Source organism: Amia ocellicauda, chromosome 8, assembly GCF_036373705.1.
Source record: "Amia ocellicauda isolate fAmiCal2 chromosome 8, fAmiCal2.hap1, whole genome shotgun sequence".
Classification (NCBI taxonomy): domain Eukaryota; kingdom Metazoa; phylum Chordata; class Actinopteri; order Amiiformes; family Amiidae; genus Amia; species Amia ocellicauda.
Window position 1 is genome coordinate 37,878,847 of NC_089857.1, and position 24,463 is coordinate 37,903,309.

Consider the following 24,463-nt stretch of genomic DNA (forward strand, 5'->3'; position numbering starts at 1 on the left):
ATATGAAGACTATCTCTGTTCTAAAATGCACCGTACTGAACAGATACTCCTGCTTGTAACATCTAATGACCACAAATTAATCTGAATTGCCAATACTATTAACTGTTTAATACTGACCTCTTCTCTTGGAGAAATCTGTTTCTGTGGATTACCTGCTGTTGGACCTCCTCTGGCTTAAATAAGTGTAAACAGCAGGAATTCAGCCAAAGATGAGCAGTTGTTTAAAAAACCTGCTACACTGTTTTGTTTGTTTCTTGTATTATATTTAATGTAACAAAATGTATTCAAATTGTATGTACATTAACTATCACCAGAAATATTAATAAATGTATAAATTAAACGTATTCCTGACCAACGGGAATGAACTTTTATTTCCCCACAATATTTTAATATGTTTTGTGTTGCTACTTGTTATATTTTTTTCTACTGGGTATACAGTCAGTAATGTAGCTCAATGCATAGGCTACACGGGAGGATTGTTACTCTAGTTACGTGAGTCATCATCCCTAGACTACAGAGACTACAGCTTTGAATCACAACAACCTTTGCTGTCTCACTCATTGTGGGCTTACAAAACAAACAAAATAAAACAAATAAAAAATACAGGTAAAATAGAATATGCACTACTAGAAGTGTTTGCACTTGTTACTTTTAATTTCCAAGGCAGCCAGATGCAAGTCTAGCACAATAACGAAACAATACTGTAAACTTACTCTTGATGTAAAAAAAAAAATGAATTAAACTATATAGATTTGAGCTTTCTGTAATTGCCATGCCTGGCATATTTTGACATACATTTAGACCTGGTTTAGACTTATCTATAATTAGTGGTGCCTTTTTCAATAATTTTCAATCCTTTATTTGCATTTACTTTATCGTAAATGGTGCTTTTTCAGTTACTCACTCTTTTAAGTGAAGGAATGCCAATAACGTAGCAACTATAAATATATAAATCCCCTGTGCTTTTATGGATTTATTTAGGTTTATCTACACGTGTTTTCAAAGAGCCCTTGTCCTGCTGCATCTCTGTATGGCTTAGTACACCACAGGTCTATCCTCCTAACATCTGCCTTGCATTTCCTTGATTTACTTTGGAGGCTGGTGACTAAACTGAGCTCATTTTACCCATTCCTTTACCAACATATCTTGAGTTAGATCTCACCATTTCAGCAGGATCACTCTTAAAATATCATCATTACACTTAGCCTGTGCCTTGATCTGTCTAACCTGATTGTTATATTAGTATTATTCATCTGAAGAATCACCACCTTTTACCTTTTTCTATCTTGTAGAATGAATAGGGCATACTATTGATTGAAGTATGATCATTATTTTCGGCTGCCTGTAAAGAAAGATTATGAATACATTTTCTTGTCCTCTTCTAGAGATACACTTGCAGTGTACTTTCTTCATAAAATGGGACCAGGAGGAAGTTGTGTCATAAAAAACTGGGGCTTGAGTAAACTAACTACTTTCCGGTCTGTCTTACTGATGTATTCCTGAATATGTCACAATGTGCTTGATCACTCAATGGTAATTTGTAACTCTAAAATAACTCGACATCTACTTCAGTTCCCACTCAGTTTTAGAAGTGCCTGAATTTCAAACTAGTAAATCAACGACGACAACAACCACACAAAAACGCTATTTGAAGGCTTATTAAACATTTTTTACACAAATAATGTAATGGGGAAGTGTTAGCAGAAATCTCATGTAGTATCTTTTCAAAGGTACAAGTTAGGCTGAGTGTCGGGGAGCCTCTGATTTGACTTTGATTGGCCAGGCAATTTATTGGAAAATAAATGATTGACTTCAGAATCATTATATTAGAAAACTAGGGAGTTACACAAATAGCCTAGATCTTGGCGGTTTAACTGGGATTCAATATTAACAGCTATGAACACTATCGAGTGTATGCCAAATTTATTCCCCTGGAGCACCTACATCTTAGAATCACATTAGATTAAAAAACGAGCTAATCGGCAACATCAAACACAGTATGAGATGTCACAGGCGGCGCTCGCTGTAGGAGATCTTTGGAGCCCCAGATACTAATGAATCTTGTGCATCTCTGTGCTGTCGCTTCTCTGAAGGAGACAATAGAAGTGTAGTGTGTGTTGCTCTTTGTTCCTTAAAGATAATGCAGTAGGCGATGAGTAGGAGGAAGACTAATGAGATGTAGAAATTCTGTCTTGTGGGTACAGCTCCAGAGATGTGTGCAATGTATAATCATAAAATGTCGTGTATTTTTTTGTATTTATTTTTTTCTTTTTCTGGTTGGTGTAGCATACATATTTTGTAAAGTTTTGAAAGGGAGTTTTGTAATGTTTTCATAAAGAAGTATCTGCTAGTATTGCCACAGTATTGCCCAAAAAAATAATGACACAATACCCCCCTCCCCTGAATCTTGCATCTCGCTTACTTAATTTATTTTCAGATCTTGTGTTATGTGCTATCGGTGGTGCTCAGTTTTTAAAGTTAGAAAGTTGCTGACTAGTCTGTTTGCAGAGGCATCTTTTCAAGGTATCTTAGTCAAAATGTGCAGGTGTCGTTACCAGCACGTGCAGCACACGTACACCTCGGGTGGAAACCATGGTATCCTTAAGGTTCTAAAAACGAGTTAGAATAGTAGGCCTGATTGTGGTAGTGTTTTTTTTTAATCAAAAGCCTGACAGCAGAAATTACTTTCAGAAAAAGTTGACTTTGCTGCCTCTGGATTTAAAGCGCTGAAAGTATTTGAAGTATATTTTGTATGTGTTGCATATCAAGGCAAAAACAACAATGCCTTGAACAAGTATGCATGGTAGGGTCATAATCAAGCCCTTTAAGTGTTATTAATATTGCATCTGTAAAAAGAGTACAATTCCCACAGCTGGCCTGACTTCCTCACAGTGGAGATCAGTGGAGGACTATTTCAGTGTCTGCCTTCTGTTCAGCTGCCAAAGTATGAGATCAGGGATATAATACAACAGATTACATTTATTGTACTGTGAGAAGTATGTGAACATTCAAGTGTTGTTGACAGTGGGATTCTCTATTTGTTTACATCAAAATATTTATACTATATATAAGTTATATTGTATTAAGTGAATTAAGTAACAGTAGTGGTTAAAGGTTAGATAATGTTAGATAACAGTGAAACCAGTGAAGGCCTTAGCTGTGAATTATGCAGAGAAAGATAGAAGGAAAACATCCTTCTGCACAGGTCTCTCCCCAGCCTTTCTGAGTTTTAAAAGTTGTCAATTTTTTGTTTTGTAATCAGGTTAATTTTATTAAAAGGTACAGGATTTATACTTTTGCTTATCTGGCCAAAATTGTCAAAATGCAAATGTCTTGATTCCAGGTTAAGGTTAAGACAGAATCTAACATCTCTATTGCATTAACCTGTAGCAAATAATTAAATGTAAACAATGTTTGATCACTTTTGCCTTTATTCTTTTAAATTGTATTCATCTTTGTTACAATAAGTGTGTTGCTCAACTCACCAGTTATTCTGAGTTGCAGCAATAAATAAACATACACAAACACACATAATACTCTTGTTAATAACAGCACATCACTCACAATATACAAGCATTTGTTTTTATTATATAAGATGATTACTCTGATGTTTCAGACAACTTTGCCTCATACAAGTTTCATTTTTCAACTCAGTAATAATTGCATAGCAAGCTTAACAGAATCCCCCCCCACACACACACAAACACACACACTCCAAAAGTGTTGATAAATAACAAAAAGTTCTGAAACTGCAAATGCATTTTGAGATCTGTGAATTTACTGCTGCAATAAAACCAAGAAATGTGCAAAACACAATTTAATGACACTGAGCTGAGCACATAAGATTTATAATTGGAATACTGGCAATTAGGCTGCTTTCTTAAGGATAATCATAATGCTTAATGATACTATTAGAGAAAGAAAATGTGAAGCAACAGACCAAATCTGAAGACCTTACTTTGAGTACTGAAGAGACTTTCTGATATTAATCTATATTCTGTGCCTCCAAACATCCTATAAAGCACTCCACTTCTACCATGAACTGAATCTTCAAATAACTGTGGGACATTTTAGCACTATGTTGAATGTGCTTTTGCTTCATAAGAAATTCTGAATGTTTCATTGAGATATTGCTTTGAATGTTTAGGAGTCTGTTTTTAATGGAACCAAAGGTTCTAAAAAATAAATCTCTCAGTTCCTACATAGGTCCTCATTGTAAATAACATATCAAGGTTGTCATTTGTGTACAAGTTACTTATATTTAATTTGATTTCTGTTTTTATTATATATATATATATATATATATATATATATATATGGATGTGGGCCACATTGTATTTGAAAGGAAACAATCAAGATGTGCTTTAAGTGTAGACTTTCATCTTTAATTTGAGGGTAGTTACATCCAACGTTGTAGGAATTACACCCATTTTTATATGTGGTCCCCCAATTTTAGGGGCTCAAAAATATTTGACAAACTAACATAATCATGAATTAAATTATAAGTTTCAATACTTGGTTGCAAATCCATTGCAGTCAATGACTGCCTGAAGTCTGGAATCCATAGACATCACCAGATGCTGGGTTTCTTACCTGATGATGCTCTGCCAGGCCTGTACTGCAGCTGTCTGTTGTTCCTGCTTGTTCTTGGAGTGTTTTGCCCCCAATTTGGATGCAACTACCCTCAAATTAAAGAAGAAAGTCTATACTTAAAGCACATCTTAATTGTTTCCTTTCAAATCCATTGTGGTGGTGTTCAGAGGCAAAATTATGACAATTGTGTCACTGTCCAAATAGTTATGGACCTAACTGTATGTATGTATGTGTGTGTATTTATATATAAATGTTCTGATGAAGACTAACTGTTGAAATGCATCAACGTTGTTTGATGATTTGAAATATGAAAGTGCAAGAATAAAAGTATACAGATTTGGATTATTCCATGGGAGTTGCTGTTCCTCATCTTCTGTGGTTTTTCGCAGTTAGATATTCTTTTTATATATATACATACATACATAAAGTACTGTGCAGAAGTTTTAGGCAGGTGTGAAAAAAAATCTGTAAAGTAAGAATGCTTTCAAAAATAGACATGTTAATAGATTATATTTATCAATTAACTAAATGCAAAGAAGAAACAAGAAAAATCCACATCTAATTAATATTTGGTGTGACCACCCTTTGCCTTCAAAACAGCATCAATTATTCTAGGTACACTTGCACAAAGTCAGGGATTTTGTAGGCATATAGTCAGGTGTCTGATTAAACAGTTATACCAAAAAGGTGCTAATCATCAATTCAATATGTAGGTTGAAACACAATCATTAACTGAAACAGAAACAGCTGTGTAGGAGTAATAAAACTGGGTGAGGAACAGTCAAACTCAACTAACAAGGTGAGGTTGCTGAAGCCAGTTTACTGTCAAAAGTCATACACCATGGCAAGACTGAGCACAGCAACAAGACACAAGGTAGTTCTACTGCATCAGCAAGGTCTCTCCCAGGCAGATATTTCAAGGCAGTCAGGGGTTTCCAGATGTGCTGTCCAAGCTCTTTTGAAGAAGCACAAAGAAACGGGCCACTTTTAGGACTGTAGACACAGTGGTTGGCCAAGGAAACTTACTGCAGCAGATGAAAGACGCATCATGCTTACTTCCCTTCGCAATCGGAAGATGTCCAGCAGTGCCATCAACTCAGAATTGGCAGAAAACAGTGGGACCCTGGTTCACCCATCTACTGTCCGGAGAAGTGTGGTGAGAATCAGCCTAAATGGAAGACTTGCGGCCAAAAAGCCATATCTCCGACGTGGCAACAAGGCCAAACGACTCAATTATGCATGAAAAAACAGGAACTGGGGTGCAGAAAAATGGCAGCATTTGCTCTGGGCTGATGAATCAGAATTTGAATATTTGGCTGTAGCAGTTTGTTCACCGAACAGCTGGAGAGCGGTACATGAAAGAGTGTCTGCAGGCAACAGTGAAGCATGGTGGAGGTTACTTGCAATTTTGGGGCAGCATTTGTGCAAATGGAGTTGGGGATTTGGTCAGACTTAATGGTCTCCTCAATGCTGAGAAGTACAGGCAGATACTTATCCATCATGCAATACCATCAGGGAGGCATCTGATTGGCCCCAAATTTATTCTGCAGCATGACAACGACCCCAAACATACAGCGGAATTCATTAAGAACTATCTTCAGTGTAAAGAAGAACAAGGAGTCCTGGAAGTGATGGTATGCCCTCCACAGTGCCCTGATCTCAACATCGAGTCTGTCTGGGATTACATGAGGAGAGAGAAGCAACTGAGGCTGCCTAAATCCACAGAAGAACTGTGGTTAGTTCTCCAAGATGTTTGGACCAACCTACCTGCCGAGTTCCTTCAAAAACTGTGTGCAAGTGTAACTAGAAGAATTGATGCTGTTTTGAAGGCAAAGGGTGGTCACACCAAATATGGATTTGATGTAGATTTTTCATCTGTTCACTCGCTTTGCATTTAGTTAATTGATACATATAATCTATTAACATGTCTATTTTTGAAATCATTCTTACTTTATAGCACTTTTTCACACCTGCCTAAAACTTTTACACAGTACTGTACATACATACATACACATATATAATATCGTAATCCTCTGTTATTATGCTATGTGTATCAACTACTATACTGAAGAAAATAACAGTGACAGCATTTTATAACTTTACATAAAATTCAGTTTATTTTTGTCTGTTTCATGGTCTCCTATCTCCAGCTGTATTAGTTAATCGTGACTCTTCTCTTCCAGGCATATGCATCTGGATGTGACATTGTGATATTAGGGAGTAACTTCGAAAGGCTACAGATCATCCCAGGGGCAAAACATGGAAATATTCAAGTTGGATGTGTGGACTGCTCCATGCAGCAGGGCAAGGTAAGAGACCAGTATGGCATGTTTTCAAATATCACTTGTGTCCCCTGCAGTTGCTAACCTTGCTCTTTGTAGATTACCATTAAGACACACGCACCACAGATGACATTTTGTTATATCTAGGAGTCGATGTTGAAAGCAGAAGGAGAATGAGATCACATACGTTAGGGGGTGATTTTGTTTTGTTCAATAATATACTATATGGCACTTTCTTATATTACTGTTTTTCTAGAAGGATTCAGATTGCTTTAAAAGCATGTAATGTAGCTGTCACTGGTATAGCTCCAGAGTGGGTAAATGTCAACATAACAAACAAATGTTTAACATTTGAGCTAATATGTTTTTATCTCTCTAAAGATCACCTCTCTCAGAACACTTGTTATTGAGCCTGAAGCCTCACTGGAGTACACAACTCTATAGATTGTGAATAACACAGAGATTCTGTATTAAATGCAGTTGGTGGTCCTTCCTGCACATTAATATAGACATATAATATAGTGCCTTAAAACAGTTAAAATGACTAGCAGAAGCAGACAGAAAAAGACAAAGAAAATCTTTCAAGGGCATTGAAGACTGCATGGATTTTTTTTTAAAGGGTGTCTTCATGGGAATCATCCTTGTATTGAGCTTGACACAAAGAGAGGATACATTGGCTCTTTGGTTAAATGAAATATAAGTCTTTGGACAGGCAGATCAGTAATAAGCCTTAATTAGCTGTAATCCAGCATGAAAATCACATTTCCAGGATTAGACAATGTTTTTCAATTTTTTTAGTGATAACCATTAGAACAATATTTACTACCTTTCAAACATATTACTGCATTCTCCACCCTGCGTTTTGTGGTTGTTGCCCTGTTGTGCTTTATGCTTCTTTCTGTTTCTATTTCAATGTAAATCCTTAGTCATGGCGGTATTTTTACCATTTGAATATCAATTTTCATTTGAATAATTAAATCAATCACAAGTCAGTCAAGAACATTTTTTGTCTATAATTATAATCATGTATTTAGGTTAAAAAAAACATGTTGGTTATATATTTCAATAGTATACACACTATTACCCAAATATGGATGTACAAGAAAATATATGAAATCAAATGATCAAATCTTGATTTGATCTGTTTTTAATGAGGCATTGGCAATGAACAATAACCCAATCTTTATCATTTTGTTTTTGCCTTCTGTTCTGAAATAGCCTACATGTTGTACAGCACTCTGATGAGAAGTGTATGTTTCTAGACTGTGCTGAGCATAAGAGGAGGAGGAATGAAGGGGAGGAGTGGGGTTCTTGGCAGTAAAGGAAGGGGAGGGGTGGTGGAATCTAGAGAAATCAGGATCAGAGGATGGGGAGGAAGAAGAGAAGATGAAGAAAATGTCAAATTTGGAAATGTTGAATTTTAGCACTTGGGAAGAGATGGCTGAGAGGCATTTTGAGAGGTAGGATGAAATGTGAGAGCAGGGCAGTGGGCTGATATTTGAGCATCTTAAGTATAGAAATGGTAGGAGAAGGCCAGAGAGAACAAGGTGTAGTGAGAGGAGAGCATTAACAAACTCATTTGAGTTTGTTAGTCTAGCCAGTTTTACCTTTAATAGTGAGTTTCCACTGCAGCATTTAAGAGTGAAAGCTTGAGACTCTACTTATTTTCAAACATAGGTTGAAAGTATTCCTGTAAGTTAGGAAAGCATGCTATTTATGAATCCGGTTAACATAAGCCTTGACTGAGCTCACTTCCACAGTTCGCAGGGCAAGGATGGATTTGGTCTTACTGCTCTGTAACTGTTGTCATTTATTTATTCTGGTCTCATTTTAACCACAGCCAAGTCAGATCTCTTAACATCATTAAATGCAGCCCACGGCCAGAGGGATGCATTTGTTTAAAATTGATTTGGGGGGAATATTACATGCTGAAAAGTGGGTGTATCATGCATGTTGCTAAGTTCTGTTGATTCAAGAGCCAATTAGGCTACTAAATGATGTCCTGCAATATAGAATTAGGAGTTAAATAGACAAGATTGTAACTGGCATAAATTGGAAATGTGTTCATCAGAAGCTTGTTGCAGCGTACATTTTGTTATAATTTATATTAACTCATAATATCAAAGTATGCATTTCTTTTTTTTTGGTTTCTAATATCTGTAATGTCTATTAATGTAATGCAATTTTCATAAGGTAGTCATAATCTGTTCTCTATTTTGTTCAGTTCAGGTTCTGTCAAGTACACATTCATTTTAGACAATAGACTGTTAATATAATGGCCACATAATGTGTTAAAATATGAGGTGTTACCTCCAGGGAAAGAGCGGTTCTTTCTATGAATGACTAATATACCAATGACATTTAATTAGTTCTGAATGCTTTTAATTTTATCCAACCAGCAGTTATGCAAAGTGTCTGGCCCTTTGTCCCATTTCCTGCATTTTAAATGTATAATTAAAGATCCATTGGTTTCGTTTATTTGTGTTGGATTGGATATAACAATATAAAAATTGTCTTTTTGCATCTCATTACCCTGGGACTTCATAGTCAAATTCTCCAAGCATAGCCCCTTTAGTAGGTAACCCTGCTCAGGACTTTGTTAAACAAGAGTGCAATTGTTCCTAATTTGCCCTCCCAATGTCATTCACAAACTGCTCTCATGAAAGCTATTATTGATGAATGCCAATCATTGTGACATTGTTTCTGTTAATCAGATGTTTTTGTATATTATTGAAGAGAAACTGAATTAATTACAATTACAAAATCAGAGTACAAGTGTCATAACTGAATCCCAAAATATAATGTAATGCATAAGTATATTTAATATCTATCTATCCATCTAAATATATATACACATTTTATTTTTATTATTTACTTATTTATGTATTTATTTTCACAGATTGCAGCTTCCTATGGGAATGTCATTTGTATATTTGAACCTGTTCAGCTTTTAAATCCGAAGATTAAGAGTCCAGCGGTAAGTCCTTAGAATAATATCTCTTTTTACTAATTGGTAACATATATAGGAAATTAATTGCATATTGTATGCATTTCACATATTGAGAAGGTTACTGGCTGCAATCCCAGGGCCTTGCTGTAGCTTTTGGTGTTGGACTTTCTTGGAGAGCTATGTTAACCTAGTATAGAATGTTTATATTTATATATATATATATATATATATATATATATATATATATATAATTTTTTTTTTTTTTTTTAGTTTGTGGAATAATTAGCAAAATTTATACTTTTTACTTTTGTTTTTTCAGAAATTAACCTACCAGTGGCAAAAGACTGGACAGTTTGTCCTGCAGTCAATAGCACACAATCTAGCATGGGACCCCACAGGTAAGATCTGAACACGGTGGTTTCTGTTGTTTAGTTTCATGTGTAGATGGATCAAATGCAATCTTCACGTTACATGCAAATTAAGCACACTCTCTTGTTCTTTGAGTCCCTATTTGGTGCTTACAAAAACAATGGTGTGTCTATATAATAACATATACAGCCTTTTATTCAAATGCTTTTACTGAAGATTTTGTAGCAGATTTTACCAAAGTAAAGTCCCAGACGTATTCATCAAGTTTCAAAACAAAAGAACAAATTCATTTTTCTTTTTACCGATGCTACCGATAAACATTTCAAAATTATTTGAATATATTGTGTGTTTTAATCCATACATCTTCATTACATACACCTACCTGATGACTGGTGCATTTTTTGTGGGCGTTTCAGTTCTATCTGCAAAGAATCATTTAATTCAGATTTTAAATACTTATGCAACAGCTTCTCATCAATCTGAGTTAGAATGTCTTGAAAGTAATTCACCAAAGTACTTTTGACTTTTTCCTGTTTTTATAAGACATTATATTACCTTGTTTCATAGAAGCTGACAAATGTGCCATGTTTATGAAGATTTTTATTTGGTCTCCAGGCACACGTCTTCTGACAGGTTCGAACAGTTTACAGTTGTGGTCCAACGTTGGCTTGAGCTCATGCATCGAAGAAGATGTAAAAGAAATGACCATAGGGAATGGCCTTGGAAGCTGGAAATGCATTTGGCAGTGCAAGTAAGGAAATCATGTATAGTAGTATTACAAAAGATTAGTTTTAGTTACTTAGACATTATTCAGTCTAGGGTCTCAATAACTCTGAATGCTAAATTTTAAGCGTATAAAAATACTTTTCTTCCTGAATGGTGTTTTGGCTGCAGTTTGCAATGTTTCAGTGCAGGCTGAGATTAAGCATCTGTATGTGGCTATAACTTGGTTAGGTTGGCTTCTTGTCATGAGAAAGTTTAGGTGTGCAGTGATACAAACTATACTATCAGCAGTAATTTAACAGCTCAGTACTATTCCAGGGATTTGTACAGTTACTTCTGCATTGTCATTTTCATAAATATGAAACATGGATTACTGTTTCTAATCGACATAATGTGAATAACTTAATTTTCTCTTGAATCCACAGTGGTAGTCGAGAATATCTACACCCATCGTTTGAATCGGTCATTGGGTGATTCATTTATGCACATACAAAATCAAAACTTTGAGCTACCCACAAATTGCAATTTACAGACTTGTACCCTATCATGTTTTGATTTATAAGATGTAGAAAGTTTGGTCTAACCCTTAGTATAATACATAATACATATTTGTTCATTAAACTATATTTGTGAATTATATATATTTTTGGAGTTTGTTGAACACTGTTGTAGTCATTGTTGTAGTTAATTTTGGACAAACACATTAGTTGGAGTGGCATTCCAACGTTACACGTCATTACGTTGATTAACATTGTTTCAACTAAAGGATATAGATAACTTTGAACTGCAACCCGGTCATATTTGTGTACATTTATTTGTAGAGGGTCCCACATTTGTTTTGTTCTTTGGGATTTTTTTCTTAATTTTATATTTATTAAATTTACAGGACTGCATCCTCTATTCATTTAATGAAATTCTCTCCAGATGGGGATTTCTTTGCAACAGCTGGACAGGTAAGCGGTTTAAAATATTGTACTAACAGATTCCTGTTATCCCCACATATGAATAATTAATATGTATGTTGACTTGGATATCAATATTTTCTCTACTATCATTAATAATATGCATGAAATGAAATGCTTTGTAGGATTGATTTTATTTTTCACACTTTAAAACTGAATGAATGTTTCTTTCATGAAATAATCACACGGCCTACTAATCTCAACCCCAGCATTCTCAGTCTGTCCTACCAGCTTGCCTTTTTAAAGGATTACATTGCAGTAATACAATTAATAGGCCCTGAAAGAATTTTACAGACAAAACACAAGTAATTTTAGATAAGCACTTTGAAATAACATCACAGTTATTGGGCCTGGATGTGTTAGTTAATCCTTGTCTGTAAAACGCTTCAGACTTATACTAAATAAAGGTTGATTTTTGGTTGTATGCAGGATGACTGTCTGGTCAAGGTATGGTACAACACTAGCAGCTGGCATACAGGCGCAATGCCCCTGTTTAGTCCCCCCGAGCGCTCAGCACAGGGAGAGGTGGATTACTCGTTTGTGTATCTGGCCCATCCAAGGACAGTAACTGGTTTCTCGTGGAGGAAGCTGAGTAAATACACACCTAGGTTAGTAACAAATTATCTGCACGTGTGGGATGGGATTGCTTCTTGTTCAATATCAGTAGATGCATATTCTTAGAACAACTTTTCTTTATGGCAGGAACTTTGTTGATGCTTGAAACTGATTTGTGGTATATCGGGGTTGAGGTGTATACTAAACCGTAATAAAAGTCAATAAATTACTGCTATTTATTTGACATTCTCTAGTGTGTCATGTCTTCTACTATTCAATGGTGGGTTTCAGTGTCTTTTTCTTTCCTGCAGGGGTGCGGTATGCAATGTGCTGTTGACTTGTTGCAAAGACAGTGTTTGTCGCCTTTGGACTGAGACCATGCTACCCAGTGATGGCTTATTGTCTGGACTTGGCCAAAACCAAAATAACGAGCCGGTTACATCAACAAGTGGTTTAAAAAGGAATTCCTCCAGCAAAGAACGTGTGCAGAGTGCTCTGGAAGTGAGTGATACCAGGCCTGGTGTTTAAGGGAGAGGATCTCATGAGACGGGAGTAACTTGACTGCCTCTAGTGTGTTGAGATCTGACTGAAACACGGTGTAATATTCATTAAAAAAAATTACAAGTTTAATAGTTTTAAACCCTTGTGATCGCCTACTCTTTTTGTAATCTGCTGAGAATTCTGTAGTGGGAACTTAATTCTTAATTTATTGTAGGAAAATACAAAAGAAAATACCATTAAAATTCAAAGTTAACAGATAATTTTAGTACAGAACATATATATCACAGGTTAATTTAAAACAATATTTTAATCATATGTTGGAAGGTACCGGAGTAATCATAATCGTATAGAATTCAATTTTTTATTATGCATCTGTGGACATGGATTGTTTTTGTAACACGAACAAGCTTTTGCTAAGTTACTCTCTCATTCTGTACTCCCACTAGCCTCATAATCACTCCTACAAATAACTCCTACAATCACGGACTGTAAAAATAGGCCAGCACCATCCTCCTGAGATGACAGGGCATATTCTTCCTATTAACACGAATCGTCATCGAACACTGTGGGAGTATATGCCAATCAAAAAAGGGACGGTAGCTACACGAATGTCACCACAGGGGCTTTTTCTCTGTGCTTTTTTCAAAATCACAAAGCACAGGGTGGAACCGTATCCCTACATCATCTTTTCTTTGCATTCCTTAGATTTTGCTATTCATAATGCCATTGAAAGCCTCTATGACAAGGCCTACCCTTAACCCCCTCCCCAAATTCATACTGCTGCATGTTTTTCAGTTCACACCCCTCTCTTCTTTCAAGTGTCCTTGAAAGTTCCATGTATTATTATTAATCGGATATGAATGGTCCTCTTTGCAGTTGAATCTGAAGCAGTTTCGGAGAGGCCGCCGGAAACCTGTGGTCGTGGCGTCCCACACGGGCTTTCTGCCTCACCAGCAGGACAAACACCAAGCCCACCGGACCAGCTCCAGCCTGCACACTAACGCACTGTGTCACTTTCACATTGCGGCCAGCATCAACCCTGCCACAGGTGAGTGCCAGGGGCTGCGTTCAGCTGCACTCCCTGCTCGTACATTAGGTTTAAACTCGGCGCCTGCAGCCCTATTCCAGCTCGGACTACACATTAATGTTGAGTCCTCTCTTGGAATAAGAGAACTCCCGAGCCCTGTGATGTAGGCCTAGCAAACACAGTAAAGGGTGGGGGATTGAAATCCTATCCTCTCATCTATATACAACACATTTCTTTTATTAAAGTTTTTGTAATTTAATATTTTTGAATTTTTGCCCCTATTAATAGTTTTTTGCTAGAAACATTTAAAGTCCAAGGGTTGGTCACTAAGCACTGCTGTTCTGACATTAACTGGTGATGTTTTCAGTTTAAGGACATCTCCAATTCAGATATATATGTGTTTTACGGTACTTGGGATTCTTACGCAATAAATTGTACTGAAATAACCAGGTATTCCCATAAAATTAATGAGATCACCTCTCTCAGATATTCCAGGAGCAGAAGGTTTTCGTTGTGTTAATGGATGCTCAAACCAAGGCAAGCAGTTTTGACCTATTGATCAAATGCATTGGCATTCACTCAAATCATTAAATTGAAATCATTTATGAATTTGTTAATCTGTGTGTATTATTAAATGACTCATTATTATGTTGTATGTAATTCTACATTTAAATGAGAACATATGCACTAGTGCTCAAAAATATTGGCTTACCTGGAAATATTCTGTAAACAAAACTATAACAGGAAGATTCTGTATAAGCTATTGATTTGGATTTCAATGTATGCAACTCTTACATGAGAAAACCCCCCCACTGATTTTTCATTGGCATTTCACTTCACAATGAACTGGGGTGATGAGAGCACCAATTTCAAAACCCATTCATGCTATCTCCTCATCTCTCTCTCCTGTTGCTTTTGATATAGAGAGATATTGACTTGAAGGAACCATGGTAACTCACCACACAATCCTAAGAGATCACGATTCTTGGGAGTAATTGAAGTAAAATGCCAGTAAAAAAAACCTCTGCTTTATTTTATTTAGAAAAATGTCAGGATTTGGAGCATGATCTGCCTAATTGACTACTCCTATAAATCTTTTTGTATAAGTGCATGTTTTTTGTATCGGTAAGATTTCCAGGTGATCCCAAAATAATGTCTACAATTGCATGCTAGTTTCAATATTTTAAGATTTGAAAATAACAAATGAGAATGCATGCCCTGTATGATTAATGCCATATCATTAAATGTTTAAAGTTTTCAAAATATTAGCTTGGAAAAATAAGAACTGTAGCCTAAGCATTCAATAATTACACCAATATAAAGGATTGTCTGATTTCAATGTATGATGTTTCAATAGAAGCATGACCATTTCCCTCTACCCAAATAACACTATTAATACAAAATAAATACATATGGATAGATATCAATTTGTCAATCACAGTGCTCGTTTGTAGTGCACAATATAGTATCTCTTCCAATCCTGTCCATTGCAAGACCTGTTTTACGCCTGGACTGTATGTATGTTTGGTTAAAATACATAAAATTGACAAAGGCCTGCATGGAATGAGTTGGTAGAACTACAGCACCCACCTAAACATTCATCTTTTGATCTCCTTTCTAGTTGTATTACCATATTTCACATCCATTGGGCTACATTATCACCTTACTTTTCTATGTAAATAATGTTAATACTAGGGTGAAAGTGGTTAATAGATCTGTTTAAAAATACAGCAGCAGTTAAGGAATCATTTGGAAATATAAAGAAGTTTGATTCCTATCTGCAAAAAATGTCAGTATTACATTATTAAAAGGTAATATTCATATACTATCTATAGATAGATTGATCGATTGATTTGTGGACAGCAGTGTGCAGTAGTGAATAAGTCTCTGGACTTCTGATTGGAGGTTCATGGTTTCAATCCCAGACGGGGACACTGCTGTTATACGCTAGAGCGAGGTACTGTACCTTGATTGCTCCAGTAAAAACCCTGCTATATAAATGGGTAATTGTAATTAAAAAGAATGTGATTTAGTGTAAAAACTGGATAAGGGTGTCTGCAAAGAAATATAATATCATCTATATTTAACCTTCATTGTATAGGAATGTATTACACTACCCTTTTTGAAAGATAATGTCTATTGAGCATCTTTGTTCTTAACCATTCATACATGTTCACTTCCTTCCACTGAATTGTGCTCCAAAATATAGTAGCACATCCAGCCAATACGTACTGTGAGCAACACCTTCCATGTTCAGTGTATTTTGCGTTTTAAATAAAAGGGGCCTCTCAGAGTATTGTTCCATAAAATACTCTTGGTTTGATGCATCTGTGTAAAATTCAATGGTTTGTTCTTCATTTTGATATAAGTAGTTGATCAGTGTTGATCAGGGCTTTGTGTATTGCGTAGACATTCCACTGCTTCCCTCCATCTCGTCGCTGAGCCTGGATGACAATGAAGAGCAGAGCAGCCCTTTTGTGGTGCACTGGCTGAATAACAAGGAGCTGCATTTCACCCTGTCCATGGAAGTCTTCCTGCAGCATCTGCGCAGGAGTCTGGACCAGCAGTCTCCCGAGACCAGCACTGAGGAGACTTCGCAGACGGACGCCAAGTCGGATGAAGGTAAAGTAACCGTTCAATGTATTCGCACATTACATTGTTATCATTTGGTTAACTAGCATGATTGTATTAGAATTAAATCATTTGAATTATGTTCTAGAAAATGGTGCTTTAATTTTCTAGAAATGGAGAATAATTAAAGGTTGAGGCAATTCAGGTATAAATTCAAGGCAGAATGTAGTTTGTTTAATTGTGGAACATTGATTCATCAATTTATTGTTGTTAAGTCAATATTGGACTCAAGACTGTGTTAGTAATAGCTTCCTGTGTGTTTCTTAGATACCAGCTACAATGATGATGATCAGAAAGGAAAGAGAGATTTGGATGGAGATAAGAGCTCCTGTGGCATGGGCATACCTCTGTCTGCTGCTGCTATCGATCACGAGATTGAAGTCCTGTTGGCAGAATGGAACAAGAATGCAGACATGCTGTTCAGTATCCATCCCATGGATGGCTCTTTATTAGTGTGGCATGTGGACTGGCTGGATGAGTACCAGCCCGGCATGTTTCGTCAAGTGCAGGTAATGTGCCCCCCAGCATGTATCTCTTCTGTGAGATCATCTTTAAGATTATCATCTCCAATCAATATAGCATTTAGGCTTTATTCTTGAAGCATATGTCTTAATCCAGATTTATGATACAAAAGATGAATGACAAGCCAGACTCTGTACTCCAATACGTTTAGCAGGTTATTTACCCAAACTAAGTGAAAAGATCACAGTTTGCCACTTTTAACTTCATTGACCAGAGGAATTATGTTTTTCTCCTTTTTCCTTTTTTTTTTTTGCAAGGTCTCTTTCGTGTCTAGAATTCCAGTAGCATTCCCGACGGGGGATGCCAACTCTCTGAGCAGGAGTGTGGTGATGTACGCCTGCACCAAGAACGTGGACCTTGCCATCCAGCAAGGCAAGCAGAAGCCCTCTGGCATGACGCGCTCCTCTTCCATGCTCATCTCCTTCGGCCACAATAAGTCGTCCAGCAGTCTGAAGCTCAGCATCTTCACCCCCAATGTCCTCATGATCTCGAAGCACGCGGATGGGTCTCTGAACCAGTGGGCGGTCAGCTTTGCAGAGGAGTCAGCCTTTTCCACAGTCCTGAGTGTTTCTCACAAGTCCAGATACTGTGGGCACCGCTTCCACCTTAACGACTTGGCTTGCCACTCAGTATTACCTTTGCTGCTAACCACCTCTCACCACAACGCCCTTAGGACACCTGAGGTCGACAGCGTAAGCAACATTGCTGGCAATACAGCACCTCGTGATCCACTGTCGAAGCGGCTCAGCCGAGTATCGGTCGACTCCTCGTTCCAGGATCCCAATGCCATCTACAGTGAGTTGATCCTCTGGAGGGTGGATCCCGTGGGCCCACTTTCCTTCTCCGGAGGTGTCTCGGAGCTGGCCAGAATTAACTCGCTACATGTCTCTGCTTTCTCTAACGTGGCTTGGCTTCCCACATTGATACCTAGCAACTGCCTCGGTAAGGAGCTGCATTTAATTGTCATTCCTCAATACAATGTGCTGTTTTTTTTTTTTTTTTGTCTGCAGCATTCAAAATACATTATTGTAGTTGGTTTATTTATTTTTTAAATTAAAATTATTACATAACTTTTATGTGGACATTTTATAATAGAGAAGTGGTAATATTAGTAAGAGAAGAGTAAGAGAAGTAAGAGACGTACTGTGAGTGTCAGTGGCAGGATGATACCTGAGCTTTTAATACAGCAAGCTTTTCCACATAAGCAAATGTGGCATATGGTGAGTGGCAAAGGTAGCACTGTAATTTGAAAAGGAAATGTGTTGAACCCTAGACAAATTAGTAATGATAAGCAGCAGTGGCTCTGTTTCCCAGGGCTGTATTACATTTTTAGGACTGTTAATGTCCTGTGTTATAGACAGGTTGAGGGCAGATTTTCTCAGTTGGGTCTTTTGGTTTAAAATCACTGATTTAAAAATGTGCAATGATAAACGCATTGCTGCTGGTCAGGGTTAGATTTTATACTATACTTCAACTGATTGATTATCTGAATTCAGAGCCATGTACTACCCTATTACAGCTGCAGGAATAAGATTGTGTTTTAACTGAAATTAAAGATTACATGAATTTTTCATATACAGAAATCATATTTTTGAATGCTAGCTTTAACACAAACCTTTAGTTTAGTAACCTAATGTTCTGTCACGATCTTTCTTTGTTTCCCCCACAAGTTTTGAAGGTCCTTAATAATTTAAGAGAGTCTTTGAATATACTTTTGCTTCGTTTCATGTTGAGACGTATACTAAAAGCACATTCGATTTAAACCTATTGCATCATGCACTCTTGTGTTTCATTCCAATAAATCTTATTAGACCCTATCATCATAGGTCACGGATGCTGTGTCAAAAAGTAAAAAAACACTCTTATTTAAACTGATGTACAGATGGAAAATGAAATCTCTTAGTGTGATCTAAGCTTGGGGTCTCATTGCCTGATGAGAAAATGTATAGCACTGTACTGTATAAAGATTTTTTACCAGCAGGGATACTTATAACTTCACCGTATACTGGTCATATTGGATGTGTATCTCTTCCTATGCTTATACTGAACTTTTCTTTTCAGGTGCTTATGGCAATTCCCCCAGTGCATGCTTCGTGGCCAGTGATGGTCATTCCCTAAGACTATACCAAGCTGTTATTGAGGCTAAGAAACTGCTGAGCGAGCTCTCAAATCCTGATATCTCTGTAAGAAAATGTTATATATTTGATTACGATATGATATGATATTGTGTTGTTATTTTAGGTGGAACCTGTATTTGCATTTTCCAAGGTAGATGTCATTTGAGTAGGTCAAATATTTATTATTTGAATGACTAGCAGCATCAAAACTAATTTACAAACTATTTGTAATCTTATCTGGTTGTTCTGACTGCAGTTTATAACATGTCTGCCTGTAATATTTTTTATCTTTCTAGAAATATGTTGGGGAAGTTTTTAACATCATAAGTCAACAGTCAACTGCAAGACCAGGGTGTATAATAGAATTGGACGCCATCACAGATTTTGTACGTACAAATTCTGCTTCATATTATAGAGATTTAATCAACCATTTCAGAGCCTTTTTCTTTTTTATTAAGCATATATCTTTGACTTTATTCAAATGTAAATGATATTACAATAACTTTTTGTATCAATAATGTGTAATGTAGATACGTTTTTAAGATACGACTGATAAGGATTACATTTCATTAAGTTGAGAAATAAGGTTTAGTATTTTAAGTTGCTTATTTTTTCATATTTTTAATTACATTTCCTTTCTCGATTCATTAAGTAATTTAGTAATTGATTTGTATGTTTCAAAGCTATTGACATAGTTTAAAATGTGTGTCTTAAATGTTATTTTTAATTAGTTTTGGTTTGTTCACAGCATGGGAAAGAAACGCAACTTCTCCACGTATTTGAAGAAAACTTTATTTTGGGACGTAAGAGCAAAGATGAAGGAATGTCATCATCGGAGATGGGTATAACACGTAATTTCTCTTGCCACTCATGTAACAATAAGGAATATACTCATTCATTTGATTTGAAATGTTGTATTATACATCATAGTATATTAGTCTCCTGCGTAAGTCACTGATAGTTTGTCTTGCTGGGGTGATACATCCAAATTAAAGTTATATTATTTAATTAATGCCTTACAAAGGTTAGAAAGCTAGATGCATGGACTGTATTATGATATATATGTATTTATTATGGCCAGTTAATGCAGAGAAGGGGAAAAATAAAACTTTGGGGAACAATTATAAATTATTGATGTTCTAATTGCCTGATTGCACTAACGTTCTGTTGCTAATGTGCGTGTCTTCATAACAGCTCCCCAAAAGGGATTCTCTGAGAGGTTCTTCTTGGTTGTTATTGAATATACACAGAGTGGTCACTCATTACTTCACATGTGGCATCTACACTTGAAATCAGTTCAAATTACTGTAGGTACGTACAGAATATTCATTTTTAGTTTTTATTTTAACAACTTAACTGATTCAAAGATTTTAATTTGCTGTTTTGGGTTTCTGCAGTATTTTTTCAGTTTGTTTTTTGTATAATTAACATTTTCCTCAATTAGTAAGAGTATCGTTAGGAATGAGAACCTAATGCAAAAACTAAGGTTTTCAAGTTTTCATAATTTATTCATGCTAGTTTATTTTTGATCTAGGGCTATAAATGTAGGCTAAAAAGACCATGCTATCTACATTAATATCATCTCTAATTAGGGGAATACAATAGAAGTATTTTAGTTTAAAATATGCTGCTTTTCTATATTTTAATTTATTTTGTAGCTGAGCTGACTTAACACTTCTAACGTATCACTACAGTACCAAAAATCCATGTTTTCACCTTAAAACTTTTTTTTTTTCCCTTTGTTAAAATCTAATTATAAATATCCTTGGAACTCAAATAAGTTTAAATCATGTAAAAGAGATTACTTGTTATTCCTCCTAGATGACAAGCCTGATCCGAATGAGTCTCTGACCGTTCAAGATGACCAGTATGGCTTCTCTTCAGATAAAACCCCCTCCCCGCTGTCACAGAGGTGTAAAGCCAGCACCACTAACCTGCAAAGTGCCAGCAGACTCACTCTCAGCTCAGAAAGAGTGTATAGCCAGGAATTGAAGCTGCCAGATGGAGTGGAAATTATACGAGCTACCCCTTCGGCAGGTTAGAGAAATATTTTAATGAGCTTGTAGACTCTTTAAACAAACTAGACTCTTTGTTTTATATGCTTTACACTGAATGATTAGTAAAAAGCAGGATTACAATGTATTAAAATACAATGGAACCACAGGATGAATGTTTCCAAGATTTCCCAGAACTGCTCCTTCGGATTCCGGCCTCTTATAAGTTTCAAATCAGCTTTGTTTCGGCTCTAAAAACGTTAATTACATGTTTTTTGGAAAACAATTTCCAGTATTTAAAATCAAATAAGGGAACTGACCATCAGACCTTAATCATCCTTTTAGGTTTATATTAATTGTGTTGTCATGTGTTATGTGTCATGTGTGTATATATATATTTTTTTTTTCTCTGCCACAGGGCATCTCAGTTCCTCTTCTTTACATCCAACTGGACTTGCACCGTATCTTTTGGCCACTTCCTGCTCTGATGAAAAGGTGCGCTTTTGGAGATGCCGGGTGGAAGCAGAGGCCTTGTCGTCCAGTGATTCTGACAGTTCTGTGACTTTTAACTACACGTACGTGTGGGAGGAGTGGCCACTGTTGATTGAGAATGGCTTTATAAACACTAGTACAGTGAGTGTGCCAGGCAGACCCATTGAGGTCAGCTGTTGCAACACAAGTCGCATAGCAGTGGCATATAATCAGACATCCACCCAGTTCTCTGGCAGAGATTTCACAATGCAAGTAGGGATTTTTGAATGTGAATCCAGTGGTGGGTCACAGTGGATCCTCGAACAAACTCTTAGCCTGGATGAGCCAAGCACAATTTTTGATCCCAGAATTAGCATTGACAGTAATTTAACTGTGTACAATAAACAAGATGTGTATTTATCAAGTGACATCTGTGTAATGCCTGGTGCCAAGCATCTAGTTCATTTAGACTGGGTTTCCCGGGAAGACGGGTCTCATATCTTAACAGTTGGAATTGGCTCTAGACTTCTTATGTATGGGCAGCTTTCTGGAAGAATGCCAGAAATAGGAGTAAAGGAGGGACCCATAGCTTCATCAGTACCCCTGTGGGAGGGCGCAAAAGATCAGCCTTTATCCAGATTAGTCCTCCTTCAGTCTGTGGATCTTGTTTCCTCTGTTGAAGGATCTCTTCCTTTGCCTGTTTCTCTCTCATGGGTGAGAGATGGCATCCTGGTTGTTGGGATGGACTGTGAAATGCATGTTTATTCTCAGTGGCAACCACCTGCCAAATCTGTGGTGGCAACTGAAGTGGACGTTGGTAGCACAACCTCTCTGGCAACTACAATAAAACACAGCTATGCCAATGGGTTGAGCCCTCCACCTCCCAAGAAGACCCTGACCAGATCCATGACCAGCCTCGCTCAAAAACTGAGTGGTAAGAAGACCATGTACGATCTTCCCATTGAAATGGAGGATTTTGGACTCTTTAAAGCTGCTCATGACCTTTTCCCCACTCTGCCCCAGTACCATCCCGTGCAGCTGATGGAGCTCATGGACCTGGGAAAAGTCCGCCGGGCAAAAGCAATTCTCTCTCATTTGGTGAAATGTATTGCAGGGGAAGTGGTGGCCGTGCAGGACAGCAGCACCAACCACGAGCGCCGCCTCCGCTCTTTGACAATCAGTGCCAGCGGAAGCACGGCCCGAGACCCTAAAACATTTAACAAGGCAGAGAGCTCTGACTACACAGAGATAGACTCCATTCCTCCCCTCCCGCTGTACGCCCTCTTAGCAGCTGATGAGGACACTTCTCCCAAAGCCAAGGATAAGACCGCCGTCAACGAAAACCATTGGAACCAAAGCGACACCTACGATGACCTCTTCCAAGGCCCCAGTCTGGTCGTGGATGATTTCGGTCTGACGGACAGTGAGCAGGAGGAGGCCAAGCCCCAGGTGATTGACCTGTCCCAGTACAGCCCCACCTATTTTGGTCCAGAGCATGCACAGGTCCTGTCAAGTCATCTCCTGCACTCCAGTCTGCCGGGACTGACCCGAATGGAGCAGATGTCATTGATGGCTTTGGCCGATACAATTGCAACCACAAGTACAGATATTGGAGAGAGCAGAGATAAGAACCAAGGTAAAGCTTTATATTCTCTCTCACAAGTTTCTCCTTCCGTGTCAGTTTGTTGTTGTTAATGAAGATGTTTCTGTTCTTACGAAGGGGGAGAGACTCTGGACGAGTGCGGTTTGAAGTTCCTCTTGGCCATGCGGCTGCACACGTTTCTTCTCACTTCCCTGCCTCCTGCATATCGAGCCCAGCTCATGCGCAATGGTAGGCTGTTTGAAGAGCACTTTTTCCATTGATTATTTTTTTTGTAAAAGTCATCTTTCATGGCAGAACTTTTAAATCCTTTAAAATGACAGCAACATTCTGAAGTTTCTCCTCCTTACTCCTGTGCTTTTTCATTTTAGTTTTATTTCATAACGAATGCATCAATCATGTGCTTAATTGGTTTTCCTGCAGGCTTGTCCACGTGCCATTTTGCCTGGGCTTTCCATTCAGAGGCTGAGGAGGAGCTGCTGGGCATGCTGCCTGCGATGCAGAAAGGCGACCCCACCTGGTCTGAGCTCCGAGCCATGGGGGTTGGCTGGTGGGTCCGCAACACTAACACCTTGCGCAGATGCATTGAAAAGGTATGGGATTTGTTGTTGCCCTATTCAAAATGAACAATTTTCTTTCTAGCAATGCATACTTCTTTTCTTTTTAAATGAGGGACTGCTGAAAGCCACACAATGTCATGTCATGTTTGTTGTTTTTTAAACAGGTGGCCAAAGCAGCTTTTCAGAGAAATAACGATCCTCTGGACGCAGCTATTTTCTATCTTGCCATGAAGAAGAAAGCAATAGTTTGGGGTCTTTACAGGTATGAAATCTTGTAGATTAAGTTATTGCCTGTGTGTCAGAGGAGATCATAATGTTTTAGACCAAGATAAACAGTGCTGCATCTCTCTAACCCATGTCGACACCTAGGTCTCAGAGTAATAGGAAGATGACTGAGTTCTTCAGCAACAACTTCAGTGAGGATCGGTGGAGGAAGGCGGCACTGAAAAATGCCTTTTCCCTATTGGGAAAGCAGCGCTTCCAGCATTCAGCAGCCTTCTTCCTTCTGGCTGGCTCCTTGAAGGATGCCGTGGAGGTAAAATTAAAAATTTAGAGAACTGCTGTCAAAATAATCTGATTACTGAAGCACTGTGTGAGAATCTCTTA

At 37.5% G+C, this 24,463-nt stretch overlaps 1 protein-coding gene across 4 annotated transcripts in view; it reads left to right on the top strand.

The window, feature by feature from the left end:
• dmxl1 (Dmx like 1) overlaps positions 1-24,463 on the top strand; it is a 62,868-nt gene that overhangs the window by 11,142 nt on the left and 27,263 nt on the right. For all 4 annotated transcript variants that reach the window (XM_066711307.1, XM_066711310.1, XM_066711311.1 and 1 more), the window contains exons 3-23: positions 6,777-6,902; positions 9,775-9,852; positions 10,145-10,223; positions 10,810-10,945; positions 11,804-11,870; positions 12,309-12,487; positions 12,746-12,935; positions 13,812-13,983; positions 16,372-16,584; positions 16,861-17,102; positions 17,373-18,057; positions 19,177-19,298; positions 19,529-19,618; positions 19,981-20,074; positions 20,427-20,543; positions 21,054-21,269; positions 21,645-23,333; positions 23,418-23,528; positions 23,721-23,890; positions 24,022-24,119; positions 24,227-24,392. In XM_066711307.1, the coding sequence (XP_066567404.1) occupies positions 6,777-6,902; positions 9,775-9,852; positions 10,145-10,223; positions 10,810-10,945; positions 11,804-11,870; positions 12,309-12,487; positions 12,746-12,935; positions 13,812-13,983; positions 16,372-16,584; positions 16,861-17,102; positions 17,373-18,057; positions 19,177-19,298; positions 19,529-19,618; positions 19,981-20,074; positions 20,427-20,543; positions 21,054-21,269; positions 21,645-23,333; positions 23,418-23,528; positions 23,721-23,890; positions 24,022-24,119; positions 24,227-24,392 (5,040 nt within the window). The remainder of the gene's footprint in view (positions 1-6,776; positions 6,903-9,774; positions 9,853-10,144; positions 10,224-10,809; positions 10,946-11,803; positions 11,871-12,308; positions 12,488-12,745; positions 12,936-13,811; positions 13,984-16,371; positions 16,585-16,860; positions 17,103-17,372; positions 18,058-19,176; positions 19,299-19,528; positions 19,619-19,980; positions 20,075-20,426; positions 20,544-21,053; positions 21,270-21,644; positions 23,334-23,417; positions 23,529-23,720; positions 23,891-24,021; positions 24,120-24,226; positions 24,393-24,463) is intronic.